The 20,219-nt window shown below is 44.6% G+C and overlaps 1 protein-coding gene across 1 annotated transcript; it reads right to left on the reverse strand.

Moving 5' to 3' along the window:
- Positions 1 to 2,178: 2,178 nt before the first annotated feature.
- On the reverse strand, positions 2,179 to 15,614 carry LOC311494864 (uncharacterized protein). The gene is made up of 5 exons (XM_084554122.1): positions 14,358 to 15,614; positions 14,143 to 14,196; positions 13,443 to 13,580; positions 13,083 to 13,217; positions 2,179 to 2,570 (listed from the first exon to the last, which is right to left on the reverse strand). The coding sequence occupies exons 1-5, from the start codon at positions 15,571 to 15,573 to the stop codon at positions 2,356 to 2,358; spliced, it is 1,758 nt and encodes a 585-aa protein (XP_084410248.1). The 5' UTR covers positions 15,574 to 15,614; the 3' UTR covers positions 2,179 to 2,355.
- Positions 15,615 to 20,219: the final 4,605 nt, after the last annotated feature.

Raw genomic sequence — 20,219 nt, forward strand, 5'->3', positions numbered from 1 at the left:
CCTGACGATGCTCCTCCACAGCTGCAGCTGGAGCTCATTGAGCTGCAGTGTGAGGATGAGCAGCGCGGTAAACACCAGCAGCTTTCTCTTGTTGACTTTTACAGGCAGCTGGATAAAGGCAGGTTTCCAGAAATGCGAACATTTGCTAAGAAAATGCTGAGCTTATTTGGCTCCACATATTTGTGTGAGCAGACATTCTCTGTCATGAACTTAAACAAGAACCGACTGAGGTCAAGACTAAGTGACCCCCACTTGCGTGACATTCTACGCATTTCAACCACTTCCCTCAAACCAGACCTGGCCTCTTTACTGAAATCCAGATCTCAGTATCACCCTTCTCATTAGTGACAGCAAGTTATTGGTTTCTTGATCAATCTGAAATTGAATGTTTTAAATCTGTCACTATTAACAGTGAAAAGCCAAAAGCATACTTATGCACTTGGACTTATGGCACTTTTTTTATTTTATTAAACATCTTGAATAAGATTTGGTTATAACTGTTGATGTTGTGTACCTGTAGATGTGTACTCTCTGAAAGATCTTGTAAAAGACAAGAGCAAAATTAACTTGTTTTAAACTTTAGTGATAACAGACAACTTTGCATTACATATAACTCCTTTAAAATGTTCATGAAGCAAAGATAATTATCAAACTCAAGGAAAATTAAGGTATTCCATACAGTTCAATGTTCAATGTTATCTGACTCTCCAGATATGAATTAAAGGCAGAATTGTGTTTTTAGAGTTGTTCACGTCTGCCTGAGTGGCTTATATTTGGTTACACTGCCATTTAAAAAATAAAGAGAATTGTGACAATGAAAATTGTTTTATAATAGTGCACATTTGCATGTGACTTTTGTTGTTAAAAAAAACATCAGAAGGAACTACTGGCCCCCGGGCATCTTCACTTTATCAAATCTGGCCCTCTTTGCAAAAAGTTTGGACACCCCTGCCTTAGGCAGATGGGTCCCTCCATATGAGCTGGGTTCTGCTCAAGGTTTCTTCCTGTTAAAAGGGAAATTCTCTTTGCCTCCGTCGCCTTCAGGCTTGCTCTGGGGGTTTCAGGCCGGGTTTTGTTCAACAGACTGAACACACTAAATCTGATGGGTGGCGGAATAACAGTCAAAGTGAGATAGTGAAAACCAACCACGGTGGCCTCTAGACAAAAAAACAGGTTACTTCCATGTCCTCATGTCTAATTGTTTCATCCTCTGTTTCGTTTTCATCTTCTGATCTCCCATTAAGCAAATTGAGTTTCCTCTCAAGAATACAGCAGTTCCATTATCTCCTCCACCTCCCACAGGTTGTTTCTTTCCTCCAATACCTTCCCTCCATCTTCATGTTCTCCCTCACTTAAGGCCTAATTCACTTAACCTGTGCATGTGTGTTTGTGTGTGTGTGTGGGCGTAGACCGATGGTTAAGATGCAGTGATCAATACGATAGATGAGGATCATTCCCTCTCCACTCTCATGTCCTTGTCTCGTGTCTGGCATTGTTTGGGACATGTCATCAACGCACACGCATACACCCACGCACACACACATCCTTGTCTTTGTTGTATTGTAGGGACACCTGACCAGACGATGCATTGTGGGAACCACCTTTTCTGAGGGTTGTATAGCACTGAAAAAAATCATGTAGCATCCTGAAGGGGGCGTAAACACACATGTCACCTCAAATGATCAATCAGACAAAGTTGAGTTCCCAGACAAGACCAGGAACCGCTTTCTGAGGACTTGTCAGGTTTTAGCTACATGTGAGACCAATATATGCACACTTTCTGGTTTTTCTTCCATCATGAGTACCATTTAACAGTTTCAGGTTAAACTTACTACTGGGAATCACTTAACACCTTTGACTGCCAAGATGAGTGCTGTGCAGCCATAAATTTTGGTTTGGTAACAATTAATGAAAAATGTCAGGCAACATCAACAGACTCAGGCTTTTGGTTTAAATTCTTTGTCTTTATTTTCACTTTCCAGTAAACCAACCTGTTTTTGTTTATTAATTTATAAAATGAATTAATAAAAATAAAAATTACAACAAAGAAAAGTCACTGGCTCCACATTTTCTATGGCCAGGATAACTCGTATACCAAAATAATTGATTGACTAATCAAAAACTAAAGTTTGTGTGTTGGTTCTTAGTTTGTTCTTGCTCATAACAGTATATATATATATATATAACAAATTTCTGTTTTTAAGTGCTTCTTTTTGAGTTAAAGGAACTGTCGCTTTTTCCTGGAACACGACATGAAGTAATGAAGGACATCATGTACTTCTCAACAGCACGAATCTAACATAACAGAAATGTATCTGGTATAACAGCTTAACATAACAATGTTAAATGTCCTCTTTAAACTTTATGTTTTAGCGCTGTGATTCTATTCTTTATGTAGAATTTTATGGCCAGCCAATTTCTGTTTTGAAGTGCTTCTTTTTCGAGTTGAAGGCACTTATCACAGTCGCTTTTTCCTGGAACACGACATGAAGTAATGAAGGACATCATGTGCTTCTCAACAGCACGAATCTCCTCTTTTTCCCACATCCTTCGCTTGAAAGGTTGGCGACCTGTGAAAAGATAAACTCAAATAATATCAAATATTTCTGTATTGTCCAATGAAAATGTTACTGGAAAGACAAAAGTGTGTGTGATTGCTAGAACTGTAGTTTAGGAAAATCAAGAAGTGATGTGGAAGCAGTGCTGTGCATGGTAAGGACAAACAGGAATAAAAAGGTCTCTGAGTGGCAAGCTCATAATCACAGGTACACCAAAGCCACCTGCTTGCAATGTAGAATCAAGTTGCTACAAGAGTACATTGAGTCCCAAATATCACCCATTGCATGCAGCAGTTGCAGAGAGCTCTACTCCCCCTTACCAAAGCAAACACTGGACAGATGCAGCATATCCTCTGAGCATGCAGTACCTTTGAAGTAATTCTGGAGAATAATTAATTGTTTTGGACTTGGGATAATAACATATTTGCATAAAGCAAACTCTCTCATAATTAGTGTATTTAGCACAACATCAAATAGTTGGATACATTTTTATATATTATATATTTATATATTAAAATATTAAGAAGGTGTAACAATACACTACACAAATTAAAAGACTTGTCAGTTTTAAGAGGGCCATGCTGTGCAGATAGATCTTCACTATATCAAAACCTTAGTCTCGTCCAAAAACATTAAAGAACGGCAACTGGACTTGTAGAGTTTCTTGAAGACATTTCACCACTCAAACAAGTAGCTTATTCAGTTCTACAAGACAGGTGGGGAGCTGGGGAAATACTGATATTGAAAACTCCCCACACTGAAAACTACTGGGACAAATTGGATCCAGATGAAACCATCGTATCCGATTGTAGCAGGATGAGATGCTCATCCTCGTTTTTAAGGTACGAGTGTGTTGCCTGGCTCAATTCTGCTTTCTAACCAATCACCGCATGGGGGCACTCTATAAGAGGAGGCTGTGTCCATCTTGACTCCCTCTCGCTCTTTGGCTCCGAGACCGCCCACTTCCTGGTCGCCTCGCTTCCTGTCCACGCTGCTACCTGTGCAGGTAATGTAGCCGTCACTGTCTGTACTCGCGTGGAAATCTGACCGTTTGACTCACAAATTAATTAGATCGTTTGTTTGGATGTAGCTTCCTGTATTGCCGTTTTGGGCTAAGGTAATGCCTTGCATGCCGTTCTCCCGAGCTGTTTGACTGTCCTCCTCCTGCTGCTGCACAGCGCGAGCTTGCACTGACTCTCGCTCAGGTGATTGAATAATACTAGAGTGGTAAGTTAGCCTGATGGAAATTGTGGTCGCTCTCATTTTCTGATGTTAGTGAGATTTTAATCTGGTTTATTTGATGCAGGTACTCTATAACGGAGGCAGCTCTGAGGACCGCTGCTGCTTTGCTTTGTTTTGCTTCGCTGCTTTGTTCTGCTTCGTTCCACTCGTGCTTTGCTCTGCCCTACGTCAGCTGCTGCTTCACGCTGCTTCGCGTCATCAGGCTTGGCTACACTCAAGAGGTTGCTGTGCCTGGCCCTAACGCTGACTGCAGACCCCTATTTTAGGCTGGCGTCATAGACAAACTGCCGTAGTCTTAAGTCTTTGTGTGTGTGTGTGTATGTGACCTTTGGGGGTTCGCCTTCTCTTTATTTTGCTTGATTCTGTTTTTGTTTTGTTCTTTTGTTTTGAGTATGTTAAGACAGTGATGCTTTGTTTTGGTTAAGTTTTGTTATGTTAAATTACTAACCACAGGAACTAATTTATTTGATTTCATTAATGATTCCTGTGAACTTTTGGCTCTTTTACATTACTTGATTTGTACGATTTTGATTTATTTTGTTAACCTGTTTTTGGCAGTTTATATTTGTTTATTCGGATTCTTGGTTAATTTGTACCTTTTTGGCTGCCAACCTTAGAAGTTTTGTTAATTTTGAGTTTGTTTTGTTTATTGGGTTGTTTGATTCCATTAATGATTTATCTTTGAGTGCAATCCCATTAATTTTATTTCCCTTTTCCCCCTTCAGTTGCTGAGAGCCGACGGTGGTGGTCCTGGTGTCGCGGGTGGTGGCTTCCCTTTTTGGTGTGCTGTGCGTCCCCTGGTCCTGGTTTTTCCCTTCACTAAAGTGTGTGTGTGTGCGCGTGACTGTCACGTGTGACTGGGGTGACCTTATTTTTCCGTTGGATCCCTCACACCCTCGTCGACCAAATTCCCTGCCGGTAAGCCTCAGTACTGAAGGGGCCCTCCCCCTTTCCGTACACCCCTGTGTGACGGTGTTTTACTGTTTTTATAATGTAATAAAGTATAGATTTTTCATTATCTGGAACCACGTCTCCTGCCTCACTGTAGAGCGAACCTGAGTGCCTTTATTTAGGTTATTTTGTAGATTTAACTATTTCCTTGGGCGAAACTCCCAAGGTGGCGTTGTCCGGCTTGTTATGGTTGACTAATATTGCTATTTACCAGCAACTTGGTAACATATTCCTCCTCCCATCCCTCGTGTTGCCACAATCTGGCGTTGTCGGCAGGATCTACTTTTTGAGAGCAGAGACGTGTGTTCCCTTTTTTGTTTTGTGTTTTTGTTTCCTTTCTCTGTATTTTACTGTGGTCTGGGTAAGGGCTGTACTAAGCATATGAGTGGTTATTCCATATTAGGTCAGAAGCAAAGCAGCAGACGGTTCCTTGTGGAGGAAGTCACCAAGGATCTGTTTGTTTTTTTTTTTTTTTTTTTTTTTTGGTTTGTGCTTACACTTGGCTGTCCCCCCTGCACCAGTGTTAAGTCCCCAATTCGTTGGTTAAGGTGTAGCTATGGAGGGAGAGTTACAGGATTTAAAAGAGTTAATAGCACAGTTGCAGGCAGAAAATGAGAGGCTGCGGCAGGGTCAGGCTGCGGCCGTGCCTGGTCCTAGTTCCGAGCCCTCTACTTCTGCTGTGCCCCCTGCAGCCCCTTCCATTGCTATTTCCCCTTTAACGGACAGGTTAGTATTCGTGCCCAGAGATAGGAAATGTCCTATGTTCAGGGGAAGAACAGGAATAGGGTTACCTGAGTGGCTTGAGGAAGTACAGGCTTGCATGAGAGCACGTCATCTGTCAACGTCTGATCAGGCGTTCTTCTTGTTTGACCATCTTGAGGGAGAGGCGCGTGAGGAGATCAAGTTTCGTTCTAGTGCGGAGCGGGAGGACCCAGCCAAGATCATTGCTGTACTAGAGGAGCTTTACGGTTGTCCTGACTCTTATGTAGCCCTGCAGGAGGCTTTCTTTTCCCGGCGGCAACAGGAAGGCGAGACCCTGCAAGAGTATTCCCTTGCATTAATGAGTTTGATGGCATCAGTAAAGCAGCGTGCACCTGGTGGCATGCCAAATGCAGAGGTCTTGCTGCGCGATCAATTTGTTGAGTATGTTTTAGATGGTTCTCTCCGCCGTGAGTTAAAACAGTTTGTGCGCAGGCAGCCTACTGCTACGTTGCTTGAGGTTAGGGCTGAGGCGATCAGGTGGGAACGTGAGGGTTTCTTGGGAGGTACTAGGGGCAGAAGTCATTCTGTCCCTTCGGTTCTTGGCCTACAGTATGGAGTCCAGAGTGGCCCTCCGGTGATGGCTAACTCTCCCCATGCCTCTGAGCTGGGTGAGATGAAGGAGATGTTAAAACTCCAGCAAGAGCAGCTTAACCAACTCACTCGGAGTATTTCCTTGTTGCAGAGCTCTCATCAGCGCAGTCGGCCCCCTCATCGTGGCCCCATCATTTGTAGGCGATGCCAGCAGCCCGGTCATATCGCCAGGGAGTGTGATGGGGTGCGTACTGCCCCTCGCGCTCAACCCTCTTTGCCTGCTCAGCAGTCAAGTAGACAGCACCATTCCGCTTCACCGTCGGAAAACTAGCGCCCGCCGAATTTCAGAGCCACAGTTCGGGGGGTGTAGCCACTGGCTCAGCAGTTGCCCCAGAAGCTTTGGGAGAAGCTTCAAAGCTGATGTCATCTTGCCCACACTTAGATGTGAGTATGGGTGGGGTCAAGGTCCCGTGCTTGGTGGACACTGGGTCCATGGTGTCCACGGTCACTGAGAGCTTTTTCCGTCAGTACTTTGAGCCCTGGGGCCAAAAGAAACTTCAGTCTTGTCACTGGCTACAGCTCAGGGCAGCTAACGGGTTAGCAATTCCCTACCTTGGCTACCTGGAGCTAGATACTGAGCTATGTGGTAAGTTGATGTCGCGGTGTGGGGTGTTGGTGGTCAAGGACCCCCCTGGCGGTGGTGCTCCTCAGGTCCCTGGTATCTTGGGGATGAACATCATTCGTAGATGTTATCGGGAACTTTTTGGGGAGCATGGCTTGGCCCTGTTTGACTTGCCTGCTGTTTCCGAGGCCTCCGGCTCCATTGTGCAAGCATTGCAAAAGTGCCATCAGGGTAGTGTAAAGGCCCCCCCACGGGTTTCCGGTAAGGTTACAGTGCGTGGCAGGAAGGCTTGGCGGATCCCTGGGGGTGTGATGAAGATTGTTGCAGCCACATGCTCAGAGCAGTACACTGGTGCCACGGTACTGTTTGAACCCCTAGACTCTGGCCTCCCTGCTGGACTGCTTGCCTCCCCTGCTTTGGTTCGGGTAGTTGGGGGCACCGCCTACGTTCCAATTGTGAACGTGGGCTCCACAGACGTGTTGCTCTACCCTCGTACTGTGGTCGGCACTTTGGACGAGGTTAATGTGGTTAGTCTGCCTGCCGGTGTCACCGAGGTGCCCTCTGGTATGGCCACTGTGTCATCCCAGTTAGCTTCTGAGCCCACACATGATAAATTTGATGTCACTGATCTGTCTTCTTTGTCTCTTGACGAGCAGAGCAAGGTGCGGTCTCTCCTTGCCAAGTACACCTCTGTGTTCTCAACCCATGATGGTGACCTGGGCTGCACCGACCTGATTGCCCATGAGATCCCTGTCTTGGATGATGTCCCTGTCCGCCAACGTTACCGGCGCATTCCACCTTCCGAGTACGAGGTAGTGAAGGAGCATATTAACAAGTTGCTTGAGTCTCAGGTAATCAGAGAAAGTAGCAGCCCCTATGCGTCTCCTATTGTGCTGGTTAAAAAGAAAGATGGCAGTCTCCGCATGTGCGTGGACTACAGACCCTTGAATGGCAAGACAAGAAAAGATGCGTTTCCTCTTCCTCGCATCGAGGAATCCCTCGATGCACTCACAGGTGCTCGCTGGTTTTCGACGTTGGATTTGGCCAGCGGATACAACCAGGTTCCCGTCGCTGAGGCAGATCGATCGAAAACTGCTTTCTGCACCCCCTTCGGCCTCTTCGAATGGAATCGCATGCCCTTTGGACTCTGCAACGCTCCCAGCACCTTCCAGAGACTGATGCAGCGGATCTTCGGTGACCAACAGTGCCAGTCCTTGCTTTTGTATCTTGACGACATTGTGGTCTTTTCCTCCACAGTTGAGCAACACCTGGAGAGGTTGGAAGTGGTGCTGGGGCGGCTGCGACACGAAGGCCTCAAGGTGAAACCCTCCAAATGTGCTTTCTTCCAGCAGGAGGTCCGATACTTGGGGCATGTGATTTCCGACAAGGGGGTCTCCACAGATCCCAGTAAGGTGGAGGTGGTAGCCCGTTGGCAGCCTCCCACGACCATCTCTGAACTGCGGTCATTCCTTGGCTTCGCCAGTTATTACCGTCGGTTCGTGGAGGGATTTGCCAAGTTGGCGGCCCCTCTCCACAAGTTGGTTGCAGAGCTGGGAGGTGGCAAGGCGAAGAGGTCGGGGCGAGGGCTCACTGGGCACTGGTCGGAGGAGTGTCACCGGAGCTTTGAGGCACTTAAGAGCAAGCTCACTACTGCACCTGTCCTTGCTTATGCAGACTTTTCCCTCCCTTTTATTCTGGAGGTGGATGCCAGTCATGGGGGGCTGGGGGCCGTGCTCTCCCAGGAGCAGGCAGGCAAAGTCCGCCCTATTGCTTATGCCAGCAGAGGCCTTAGGCCCACTGAGCGCAACATGACCAACTACAGTTCTATGAAGTTGGAGTTTTTGGCGCTCAAGTGGGCCATGGCAGAAAAATTCAGGGAGTATTTGCTTGGCCATAAGTGTGTTGTCTACACGGACAACAACCCCCTCAGCCATCTATCATCTGCCAAGCTTGGTGCCACTGAGCAACGCTGGGCAGCTCAGCTTGCATCTTTTGATTTTGAGATCAAGTACCGCTCTGGCCGGAGCAATAAGAACGCCGATGCCTTGTCCCGCCAGCATCCTCCTGGTGCGCTGGACATACAAGCCATGCTCCCTGGCAGCTCACTCCCTGACCCTTTGCAGCAGGCTCTTCTTGTGCAAAAGCCTGAGGCCTCTCAAGCGGCGATCATAGCCTTGCCCCAGCACACCCCCTCTGACATTTGCAGGCTCCAGCAAATCGATCCTGTTATTCAGGAGATTTTGCCATTCTGGAAACAGAAGCGGCGTCCCAACTATGAAGAGCGCAAGCAGCTGTCTCAGCCTGGTTTGGCATTGCTTCGACAGTGGGACCGCTTGGTGGAGAAAACTGGGATCATGTACCGCCAGGTGTTTCGTCCTGATGGTGCCGAGGCAGTTCTCCAGGTGCTGTTGCCTGCTGCTTTAAAAGAAGAGGTGCTGACTGAGGTACACGATAGGCATGGACATCAGGGTGTGGAGAGAACCTTGGGGCTGCTACGACAACGGTGCTACTGGCCAGGTATGTCCTCTGATGTAGTGCACTGGTGCCAGTGTTGTGAGAGGTGCCAGGTTGCCAAGGACACACACCCAGCTGCTCGCAGCTTTATGGGACACCTGTTGGCTTCCCGGCCGAACGAGATCCTTGCTATGGATTACACACTGTTGGAACCTTCCCATAATGGGGTTGAAAATGTCCTTGTTTTGACCGATGTTTTCAGTAAATACACGTTGGCTGTTCCCACACGTGACCAACGAGCCTCTACCGTGGCTCAGGTTTTGGTGACCGAATGGTTCTCAAAGTTTGGTGTCCCAGCCCGTATACACTCGGACCAGGGAAGAAACTTTGAGAGTTTCCTGATTCAGCAGCTGTGCACCCTTTATGGGATTGAGAAATCTCGCACCACGCCATATCACCCAGCTGGTAACGGACAGTGTGAACGGTTCAATCGAACCCTTCACAACCTGCTGCGCACTCTGCCTGCTTCTCGGAAGAGGGACTGGACCTCCTGTCTACCACAGCTTCTCTACTCATACAACACGACCCCCCATCAATCTACTGGTGAGTCCCCGTTCTTCCTCATGTTTGGGCAAGAGCCAAGGCTCCCCGTTGATTTTCTTTTGGGCCAGGTCACGGACCCCGTTGGGGGCACGGTCCATGATTGGATTGTAGAGCACCAGACCCGCTTACAGATTGTCTTTGAAGGTGCCCAAGAACGCTTGAGAGCTGCAGCAGAACGCAGGAAGAACAATCACGACCAGCATGTCTGTGATGCTCCGTTGACGGAGGGCCAGTTGGTGTGGGTTCGGAACTTTGGTGCGAAAGGCCGCCATAAGATCCAGGACCGGTGGGGTTCTGTGATGTACAGAATCCTTAGAGCGCCAAAACAGGGAGGTTCGGTGTATACCATAGCACCTGAGGAAGACCACACCAAAGTAAAACATGTCCATCGTTCATTGTTGAAAGCTGTGGTTGGGCTTGGCTCTCCAGGTCATGCTGCTGCCCCTGTTTCACCCTCTGTTGATCGGTTACACTCAGAGGAGGAACTGTCATGTGATGATGACTTGTTTTTGCAGCATGAGGCTCCCCTTGCCACTCCCACACAAGCAGCTGCAGTGACCCAGACCACCCCTCGGTTGCTGCTTCCTCAGCCTGACCCTGTTCCGGCTGTGCCAGGTCCTTCGGTAACTCCGGTGGCCATGGTGGAGGATGCACGACGTGCGCAGCTGGCTGTCCCACCAGCCATTTACCCTGACACTGGTGAGGTGGCCGTACGTCGGAGCACACGGTCAACGGCTGGTCGGCATGCCAATGTGCATAATCTCCCCAGGTCTGTGAGAAGCAGGGTAGGTGGAGCGGACAATCTACCAGCGCCTGTGGCTAATGCGGTTTCAGCTCTCTTTAGACCCTGGAATTAGCATAGGTTCCCTTTGGCCTTGACTATTCATCGTCGGGACGACGATGCATTTGGGGGGGGTAGATTGTAGCAGGATGAGATGCTCATCCTCGTTTTTAAGGTACGAGTGTGTTGCCTGGCTCAATTCTGCTTTCTAACCAATCACCGCATGGGGGCACTCTATAAGAGGAGGCTGTGTCCATCTTGACTCCCTCTCGCTCTTTGGCTCCGAGACCGCCCACTTCCTGGTCGCCTCGCTTCCTGTCCACGCTGCTACCTGTGCAGGTAATGTAGCCGTCACTGTCTGTACTCGCGTGGAAATCTGACCGTTTGACTCACAAATTAATTAGATCGTTTGTTTGGATGTAGCTTCCTGTATTGCCGTTTTGGGCTAAGGTAATGCCTTGCATGCCGTTCTCCCGAGCTGTTTGACTGTCCTCCTCCTGCTGCTGCACAGCGCGAGCTTGCACTGACTCTCGCTCAGGTGATTGAATAATACTAGAGTGGTAAGTTAGCCTGATGGAAATTGTGGTCGCTCTCATTTTCTGATGTTAGTGAGATTTTAATCTGGTTTATTTGATGCAGGTACTCTATAACGGAGGCAGCTCTGAGGACCGCTGCTGCTTTGCTTTGTTTTGCTTCGCTGCTTTGTTCTGCTTCGTTCCACTCGTGCTTTGCTCTGCCCTACGTCAGCTGCTGCTTCACGCTGCTTCGCGTCATCAGGCTTGGCTACACTCAAGAGGTTGCTGTGCCTGGCCCTAACGCTGACTGCAGACCCCTATTTTAGGCTGGCGTCATAGACAAACTGCCGTAGTCTTAAGTCTTTGTGTGTGTGTGTGTATGTGACCTTTGGGGGTTCGCCTTCTCTTTATTTTGCTTGATTCTGTTTTTGTTTTGTTCTTTTGTTTTGAGTATGTTAAGACAGTGATGCTTTGTTTTGGTTAAGTTTTGTTATGTTAAATTACTAACCACAGGAACTAATTTATTTGATTTCATTAATGATTCCTGTGAACTTTTGGCTCTTTTACATTACTTGATTTGTACGATTTTGATTTATTTTGTTAACCTGTTTTTGGCAGTTTATATTTGTTTATTCGGATTCTTGGTTAATTTGTACCTTTTTGGCTGCCAACCTTAGAAGTTTTGTTAATTTTGAGTTTGTTTTGTTTATTGGGTTGTTTGATTCCATTAATGATTTATCTTTGAGTGCAATCCCATTAATTTTATTTCCCTTTTCCCCCTTCAGTTGCTGAGAGCCGACGGTGGTGGTCCTGGTGTCGCGGGTGGTGGCTTCCCTTTTTGGTGTGCTGTGCGTCCCCTGGTCCTGGTTTTTCCCTTCACTAAAGTGTGTGTGTGTGCGCGTGACTGTCACGTGTGACTGGGGTGACCTTATTTTTCCGTTGGATCCCTCACACCCTCGTCGACCAAATTCCCTGCCGGTAAGCCTCAGTACTGAAGGGGCCCTCCCCCTTTCCGTACACCCCTGTGTGACGGTGTTTTACTGTTTTTATAATGTAATAAAGTATAGATTTTTCATTATCTGGAACCACGTCTCCTGCCTCACTGTAGAGCGAACCTGAGTGCCTTTATTTAGGTTATTTTGTAGATTTAACTATTTCCTTGGGCGAAACTCCCAAGGTGGCGTTGTCCGGCTTGTTATGGTTGACTAATATTGCTATTTACCAGCAACTTGGTAACATATTCCTCCTCCCATCCCTCGTGTTGCCACACTATGATGTTACTTAACTATTCCCATGTATTCCCACCACAGAAGTCACAAAAGTAGCAAGGGAAAGACTACTAAAGGATGACATCTCGGCCGATAGAACCAACCTCACTCTGCGTGAAAAGATATCTGAAAATGGAGAGGAGGAGAACAACAAGAGGAGGAACATTGTCATCCCCTATGTAGCTGGCGTATCGGAGAAACTCAGGAGGATATTGTTTTAGGAAGCACTGCATTCCTGTTAATTTCAAATCCAGTAACACACAGAGGTAGAAACTTGCTCGTGAGGAAACAATTCAGCAGTCCACCTATACCTCAAGGACTTTTGAAGACAACAATGTCCAAATTTTAGCCAGAGAAGAGAGATGGTTTGAAAGAGGCGTAAAGGAAGCCATCTATGTCAAACTGGAAAATCCTACACTGAACAAAGGAGGTGGACTGAGATATAATCTGCCATCAATTCACAATACAATCTCATGACAGGTAAGAATCTAGCCATTAACATACATCAGGCGTGTTTCTGATGGGTAACATCCACAGATGTTCCTATTTAAACCCCAACTTCCCACCAGTCCTTCAAAACTGAAGACACTACAAGTCCAGTTACCATTCTTTAACCTTTTTAGATATACCATAACATGACTGACTGAACCTTCACAAACCAATCATTTGTCTTGTTTTCAACAGAATAATTCTCTGTGAGAAATGAGTGAACATATTGTTTAGACATACTGGCAATAAAACATTGTGTCAACACTGGCAGAGACAACTGTCACAAATTTGATCTTAAAACTTTACCTCTTTCACTTTTTGTTGACTTGCGGTGACAGGGTGGTGGAGGTATCATGGTGTCTTTCTCTGGTGCTTCATTATGGCTCACATCTGGTATTGTGGTGTAGTTCTCTTCTCTCTGACTGGATGTAGCCTGTCTCTCTTTAAACAAGAAGAAACGTAATTACAAAGTTATCAGTTGAGATATAATAAAAAGTACTTCTTAATACATCTTAAAATATTTGAAGTGCTTCCCAGTAACCTCACAGGTGCTTAACAGTGCTGTGAGTATATATTTGATACTATGCAGCTGTATATAAATCAGCAATAAAACATTGCATCAACAATTTAGGGGCAAACAGTAACAAATCTTGAACTTAAAACTACCTCTTTCACTTTTTGATGACTTGTGGTGACAGGGTGGTGGAGGTGTCATGGTGTCTTTGTGTGGTGCTGCTTCATTATGGCTCACATCTGGTCTTATGGTCTTGTTCTGCTCTCTCTGACTGGATATGGCTTGGCTCTCTTTAAACAAGAAGAAAAATAATTACAAAGTTATTAATTGTGATGGAATTATTTCGTATTGTGGTTTTTATTACATCACTTATTTATTGATTTTCATCGCTATCAAAAATGTATTTATTCACAGCTGTGTTTATTCAGCTTTTAGTTATGGATGTGTCTAATCCATAGTAGTCTAATCATTAATAAGAAATTGGTTTCATGAGTTCGTGTATATTGAATACTATGTCCGCTGTATGCAAGAACGTTCTGATCAAGACAAAATAAATCAACTTATTTTTTTGTCCATTTGTAAGGGCGATGAACTTAATACGCAGTAAATTTTGTTATTTAACATAAATAACGGCTATTTCTGATAGATAACCAGATATAAGAGTAAATCGGCTGCTTGTTCTCAACAAAATAGTTATTTGCAATAATCTTAATAACATTTAACCTATTCTTGTGAGCAGGAATGAGTAAGAACTCTGATCAAGATCAGAACATACTTGATAGGGACATCCCTAGAGAAATTAATATCCTTCAGTCCATCATGGTGATAATAAAGACCATATAAAACTCTTACCTTGTGAACCTGACTCTAAAACATCCTCAGTATCACTGTCCAGGTGCACATTCTCTGTATGTTTGATGAGAGAAGGAATGAGAATGACTGTTAGTGAAGGCTAAATGCATTGCATTCATTTTTTACATACATCAACAATATAAGAGCCTTAGAAACACACAGTTTGCTTGTTGTTTCTTTTAAGCAGAAATGTGATGAAGATGAATAATTAATACCTTCAGGATCAATGTTGATGTCATCCAGAGTCTTTCCCTTGAATTCTGCCAGACGTCCCTTTTCAAGCGACATGAGGACTTTGCTAATTTTGGCAAGCTGGAGGGTGCCCTCAGGAAGTCTGTAGAACTGGCGATGCACTCTTATATCATGACCAAGAAAATCCGCTAACTGATCCAGTTCTGTATTACTGAGGTTGAGTACTTGAGACAAAGTTCCTGTTTGTTTGCGCAGTTTTGTAGAGGTGAGACTTTCTGGACTTTTTGCACCACAGGCCTTGGCAAAGTGTCGAAGGCAGTCAGACCCACGGTAGCAGGTAAGAGCAGATGGTCTTGCAAATAAGTATATGTTCTCCAGAGGAACCTCACATTCCTGCCGTTTGCTGACAAGCAGATCCAGTGCTTGCTGCATTGCTGGAGTCAAAAGCACAGGAACTTTTCTTCCCCTTTTTCCTCTTATCTCTACCCTCCTGAAGTGTTGACAGAGTTTCTTTTCTAGGTCAGAGAGGGCTAAATTCACATCTTCCAGAGGGTCAGATGGATTTTTTGACAGATATGCAGAAAGGGGCATTTTTGACACCTCCCCTGCTCTTCGTCGGTTAAACAAAATGACTTGAGTCAAAGTGATCTTTGCCAACTGTCCCCATGTCTGGGGGGATGTCTCTGTGGACAACTTGCTGTGAATATGTTGTTGCTGCTCATCTAAATAAGAATGAAGAGTCTGGACATCTTTCGTGAATGGGAGCAAAAGAGGGGCATTCCACTTTGATTCCTGAAGTGTTCTCAGTGATGCAGCTGATACCATTTCATTCCATCTGGTTTCATATACTTTGCGGAATGTACGAGCATCTTTCGCTGCACTGTAGTTGTTCAGCACATTTGCACGGCTCTCCACAAGCATTGAAATCTTTGTCAAACTATGTCCAAGTTTGAGAGCAAGACTTGGACGTGTGTATGTATTGGTTTCACTGTTATGGCCTGCCACTTGTTTCACTGCTTCCACAACATGCATGAAATTTGCAGGTTGGATGTGGTCTTGAATGGTCTTCAAAGGAGTGGTCTTCCTTGAGCATATCAAAAGTCTTCCCAGCTCTCGTAGTTTCTGACGAATGTATTCATGTTTGCCAACATCATATCCCAGTCTGTTATATAGATGCTCACCATATTCCAAGATACATACATCAGATTTGACTGCCGAATAAACATCATCTTGAACCATGTTATTTAGCAGTTTCCAAAATTCTGCTTTGACACCAGGTGGTGGTGGCGTCGCAAATGCACAGAGAGCCTGGACACGGGTCTTGCCAGGTTTTTTTGGAGCACCAGGCTTAAACTTGCAGATCATCATGTGCCACCAAAGTAGTTTCTTCGCAAAAAAGCCTTGACAGTATATACAATGCAGGAAATTCTGCGCTTGGGAATCCTTTTTGGGCTGCTTGCGGGGAACAAGATCTCCCATGCCAGCATTTAGTACTTCGACATTGTGAGCAAAGTTTCCCCTATTTCTCAAATGTTCCAGGTGCATTCGTCTTTCCTTGGAGCCTTTTGGGAAGGACAGAGCTTGTACAACCTCAGGCTTGTTGTGATGAGCACGCTCTAGATGCCTTGCCATTTTTCCAACTCCCAACTTACAGTACAAGCAGTATTGCTTTTTGTTGTACATTCTTGACCCATCCTCCTTTTTACATACAGCAACTATGGAAAGTGAACCATCACATGAGGAAGAAGTACTATCAGGAAGATTCTGGACAAGAACCGCTTCTGAGTTTTCCAAAAGTTTTGGGGCTTCAGGTGTTCCAGGAGCCACTGTGTCTGTATGCCAGGATACACTGTTGGAAGACTGCCTTTTATGTCTCACACTTGAGCTACCTTTTCTTAAGGGAGAGCGTCCTCTGTTAAGCCTCTGTTTTGATGAATCATCATTGAGTTCTGTTGTTGAGAGACAACTATCTCTGAAGTCATCCATTGTTCTTTCTAGGCATCCTAGCATGCGCTGATTCTGATGAACTGGCTCAATTACATCACTAGTGTCTGTACCATCAGAGTCATCACCACAAGTGTCAGGAACATATTCCTCTTCACTGTCATCTGAGCTTGGATCAAAAAGCTCATCTGAATCAAAATCCATCTGGTTGTGTATCTTAACAAAAGAAAACGTAAATGAAAGTGAGCAAATTAATTGAATATTTACTTTGCACAATTTCTCACACTACCAGAAAATAAATGTTTCCCATATGCATCAGTGTTATCTCAACATTATGTGTGTTGTTTACCTGTATGCTTTTGGTCCTCCTCAGCCTTGGAATCAAATCTTGGTCTTCTTTGGAGAGGCTAGAATCAGAGTCAGAATTTGCATACGTAGCCTGGAGAGTCCAAAACAAATGTGGGCACTTAGAATTAAAAACATTTATAACATACAAAGGTGACAAAAATAAAGTCGAGTAAACCTGAAAATCCCCAAAAATGACATAATGGTACTTTAAATGACGGCTAATATTCACATGATTTCGGGATGAAATTTAATAAAGAAAAATGTAAACAATGTAGGATATTACATGCACTACGAAAACACTAGTAAAAAAAAGCTTGACTTCTGTGGCACCTGTCAAACATGATGTGTGTTCATGTTTAAAGGTAGACAAGACACAACAAATGTACTTAAACTGAGACAATATCAGTCAGTTAGCGGCATCCCCACAACAAGGATAGACCTGACAGGAGTGTGTAAGAGTGGGAGTGGTTACAACTGAACACTGCTCTTCTCAATCCACCTGGACCCCATGAAGTCACAAAACCCAGATTGTGATTTCATGGGGTCCAGGTGAAATCACACAACCCCTGGACCCCATGAAATCACAAAACCCAGATTGTAATTGACAGCATTCTTATGACTTAAGAGTTAAACCTCAAATAACCTCACCTCAGTATCTAATCAAACAGGAAATACTTTAGAAGTAGAAGTACACCAATGAAAACAATTCATGTAAAGTAGTACCTCTTCCTGGGACACTGCAAACTTCTGAGCATCCTGTCTTATGGTTGTGGAGATGTCAGCTTCAGTACACTCAGTGAGGGTTGATTGTTCTGCAGCCTGAAAAATGTGTTTCACATTACTATTGAGTAGTTGATCAGCAGTAACAATATTTCAGTCACACAAGACAACAGTCATGAGTGTAGAGCAGATATTGAAAAGTTTCCTGTATATGACTCAAAGTTCATAGGTTCAAGTCAGTTCTGACTTCTGTCATAGTGTATGTTGCCTGCTGTAGGACTGCAGGAACCATTAGACTTGGGAACAAGCAAGGGTGGTGCCTGGCAGAGGGAATTTAACCTATGACCAATATCTGGTATGTCTAGTAGAGATCAAACTGTGCTTGACTTCAGTGGCACCTGTCATACATGATGTGTGTTCATGTTTAAAGGTAGACAAGACACAATAAATGTACTTAAACTGAGACAATATCAGTCAGTTAGCGGCGTCCCCACAACAAGGATAGACCTGAAAGGAGTATGTAAGAGTGGGAGTGGTTACAACTGAACACTGCTCTTCTCAATCCACCTGGACCCCATAAAGTCACAAAACCCAGACTGCGATTTCATGGGGTCCAGGTGAAATCACACAACCCCTGGACCCCATGAAATCACAAAACCCAGATTGTAATTGACAGCATTCTTATGACTTCAGAGATACACCTCAAATAACCTCACCTCAGTATCTAATCAAACAGGAAATACTTTAGAAGTACAAATAAACAAATGAAAACAATTAATGTAAAGTAGTACCTCTTTCTGGGACACTGCAGACTTCTGAGCATCCTGTCTTATGGTTGTGGAGATGTCAGCTTCAGTACACTCAGTGAGGGTTGATTGTTCTGCAGCCTGAAAAATGTGTTTCACATTACTATTGAGTAGTTGATCAGCAGTAACAATATTTCAATCCAACAACAGTAACCATAAGCAGTCACACAAGACAACATTAATGACTTTAGAGCAGATATTGAAAAGTTTCCTGTATATGACTCAAAGTTCATAGGTTCAAGTCGGTTCTGACTTCTGTCATAGTGTATGTTGCCTGCTGTAGGACTGCAGGAACCATTAGACTTGGGAACAAGCAAGGGTGGTGCCTGGCAGAGGGAATTTAACCTATGACCAATATCTGGTATGTCTAGTAGAGATCAAACTGTGCTTGACTTCAGTGGCACCTGTCATACATGATGTGTGTTCATGTTTAAAGGTAGACAAGACACAATAAGTGTACTTAAACTGAGACAATATCAGTCAGTTAGCGGCGTCCCCACAACAAGGATAGACCTGACAGGAGTGTGTAAGAGTGGGAGTGGTTACAACTGAACACTGCTCTTCTCAATCCACCTGGACTCCATAAAGTCACAAAACCCAGACTGTGATTTCATGGGGTCCAGGTGAAATCACACAACCCCTGGACCCCATGAAATCACAAAACCCAGATTGTAATTGACAGCATTCTTATGACTTAAGAGTTAAACCTCAAATAACCTCACCTCAGTATCTAATCAAACAGGAAATACTTTAGAAGTAGAAGTACACCAATGAAAACAATCAATGTAAAGTAGTACCTCTTCCTGGGACACTGCAGACTTCTGAGCATCCTGTCTTATGGTTGTGGAGATGTCAGCTTCAGTACACTCAGTGAGGGTTGATTGTTCTGCAGCCTGAAAAATGTGTTTCACATTACTATTGAGTAGTTGATCAGCAGTAACAATATTTCAGTCCAACAACAGTAACCATAAGCAGTCACACAAGACAACAGTCATGAGTGTAGAGCAGATATTGAAAAGTTTCCTGTATATGACTCAAAGTTCATAGGTTCAAGTCAGTTCTGACTTCTGTCATAGTGTATGTTGCCTGCTGTAGGACTGCAGGAACCATTAGACTTGGGAACAAGCAAGGGTGGTGCCTGGCAGAGGGATTTTAACCTATGACCAATATCTGGTATGTCTCGTAGAGATGAAACTGTGCTTGACTTCAGTGGCACCTGTCATACATGATGTGTGTTCATGTTTAAAGGTAGACAAGACACAATAAATGTACTTAAACTGAGACAATATCAGTCAGTTAGCGGCGTCCCCACAACAAGGATAGACCTGACAGGAGTGTGTAAGAGTGGGAGTGGTTACAACTGAACACTGCTCTTCTCAATCCACCTGGACCCCATGAAGTCACAAAACCCAGACTGTGATTTCATGGGGTCCAGGTGAAATCACACAACCCCTGGACCCCATGAAATCACAAAACCCAGATTGTAATTGACAGCATTCTTATGACTTCAGAGATACACCTCAAATAACCTCACCTCAGTATCTAATCAAACAGGAAATACTTTAGAAGTACAAATAAACAAATGAAAACAATCAATGTAAAGTAGTACCTCTTCCTGGGACACTGCAGACTTCTGAGCATCCTGTCTTATGGTTGTGGAGATGTCAGCTTCAGTACACTCAGTGAGGGTTGATTGTTCTGCAGCCTGAAAAATGTGTTTCACATTACTATTGAGTAGTTGATCAGCAGTAACAATATTTCAATCCAACAACAGTAACCATAAGCAGTCACACAAGACAACATTAATGACTTTAGAGCAGATATTGAAAGGTTTCCTGTATATGACTCAAAGTTTATAGGTTCAAGTCGGTTCTGACTTCTGTCATAGTGTATGTTGCCTGCTGTAGGACTGCAGGAACCATTAGACTTGGGAACAAGCAAGGGTGGTGCCTGGCAGAGGGAATTTAACCTATGACCAATATCTGGCATGTCTAGTAGAGATCAAACTGTGCTTGACTTCAGTGGCACCTGTCATACATGATGTGTGTTCATGTTTAAAGGTAGACG

This window comes from Chelon labrosus (assembly GCF_963514085.1).
Source record: "Chelon labrosus genome assembly, chromosome: 10".
NCBI classification, from domain to species: domain Eukaryota; kingdom Metazoa; phylum Chordata; class Actinopteri; order Mugiliformes; family Mugilidae; genus Chelon; species Chelon labrosus.

Bases quoted from the DNA above. Each gene is read 5' to 3' on its own strand.
- LOC311494864 (XM_084554122.1), bottom strand. From the start codon at position 15,573: ATGGTTCAAGATGATGTTTATTCGGCAGTCAAATCTGATGTATGTATC. The intron at 14,197-14,357 runs GTATTAATTATT...TCAAACATACAG, and splicing joins CATCAACATTGATCCTGAAG to AGAATGTGCACCTGGACAGT. The intron at 13,218-13,442 runs GTAGTTTTAAGT...TCTTGTTTAAAG, and splicing joins GTCATCAAAAAGTGAAAGAG to AGAGACAGGCTACATCCAGT.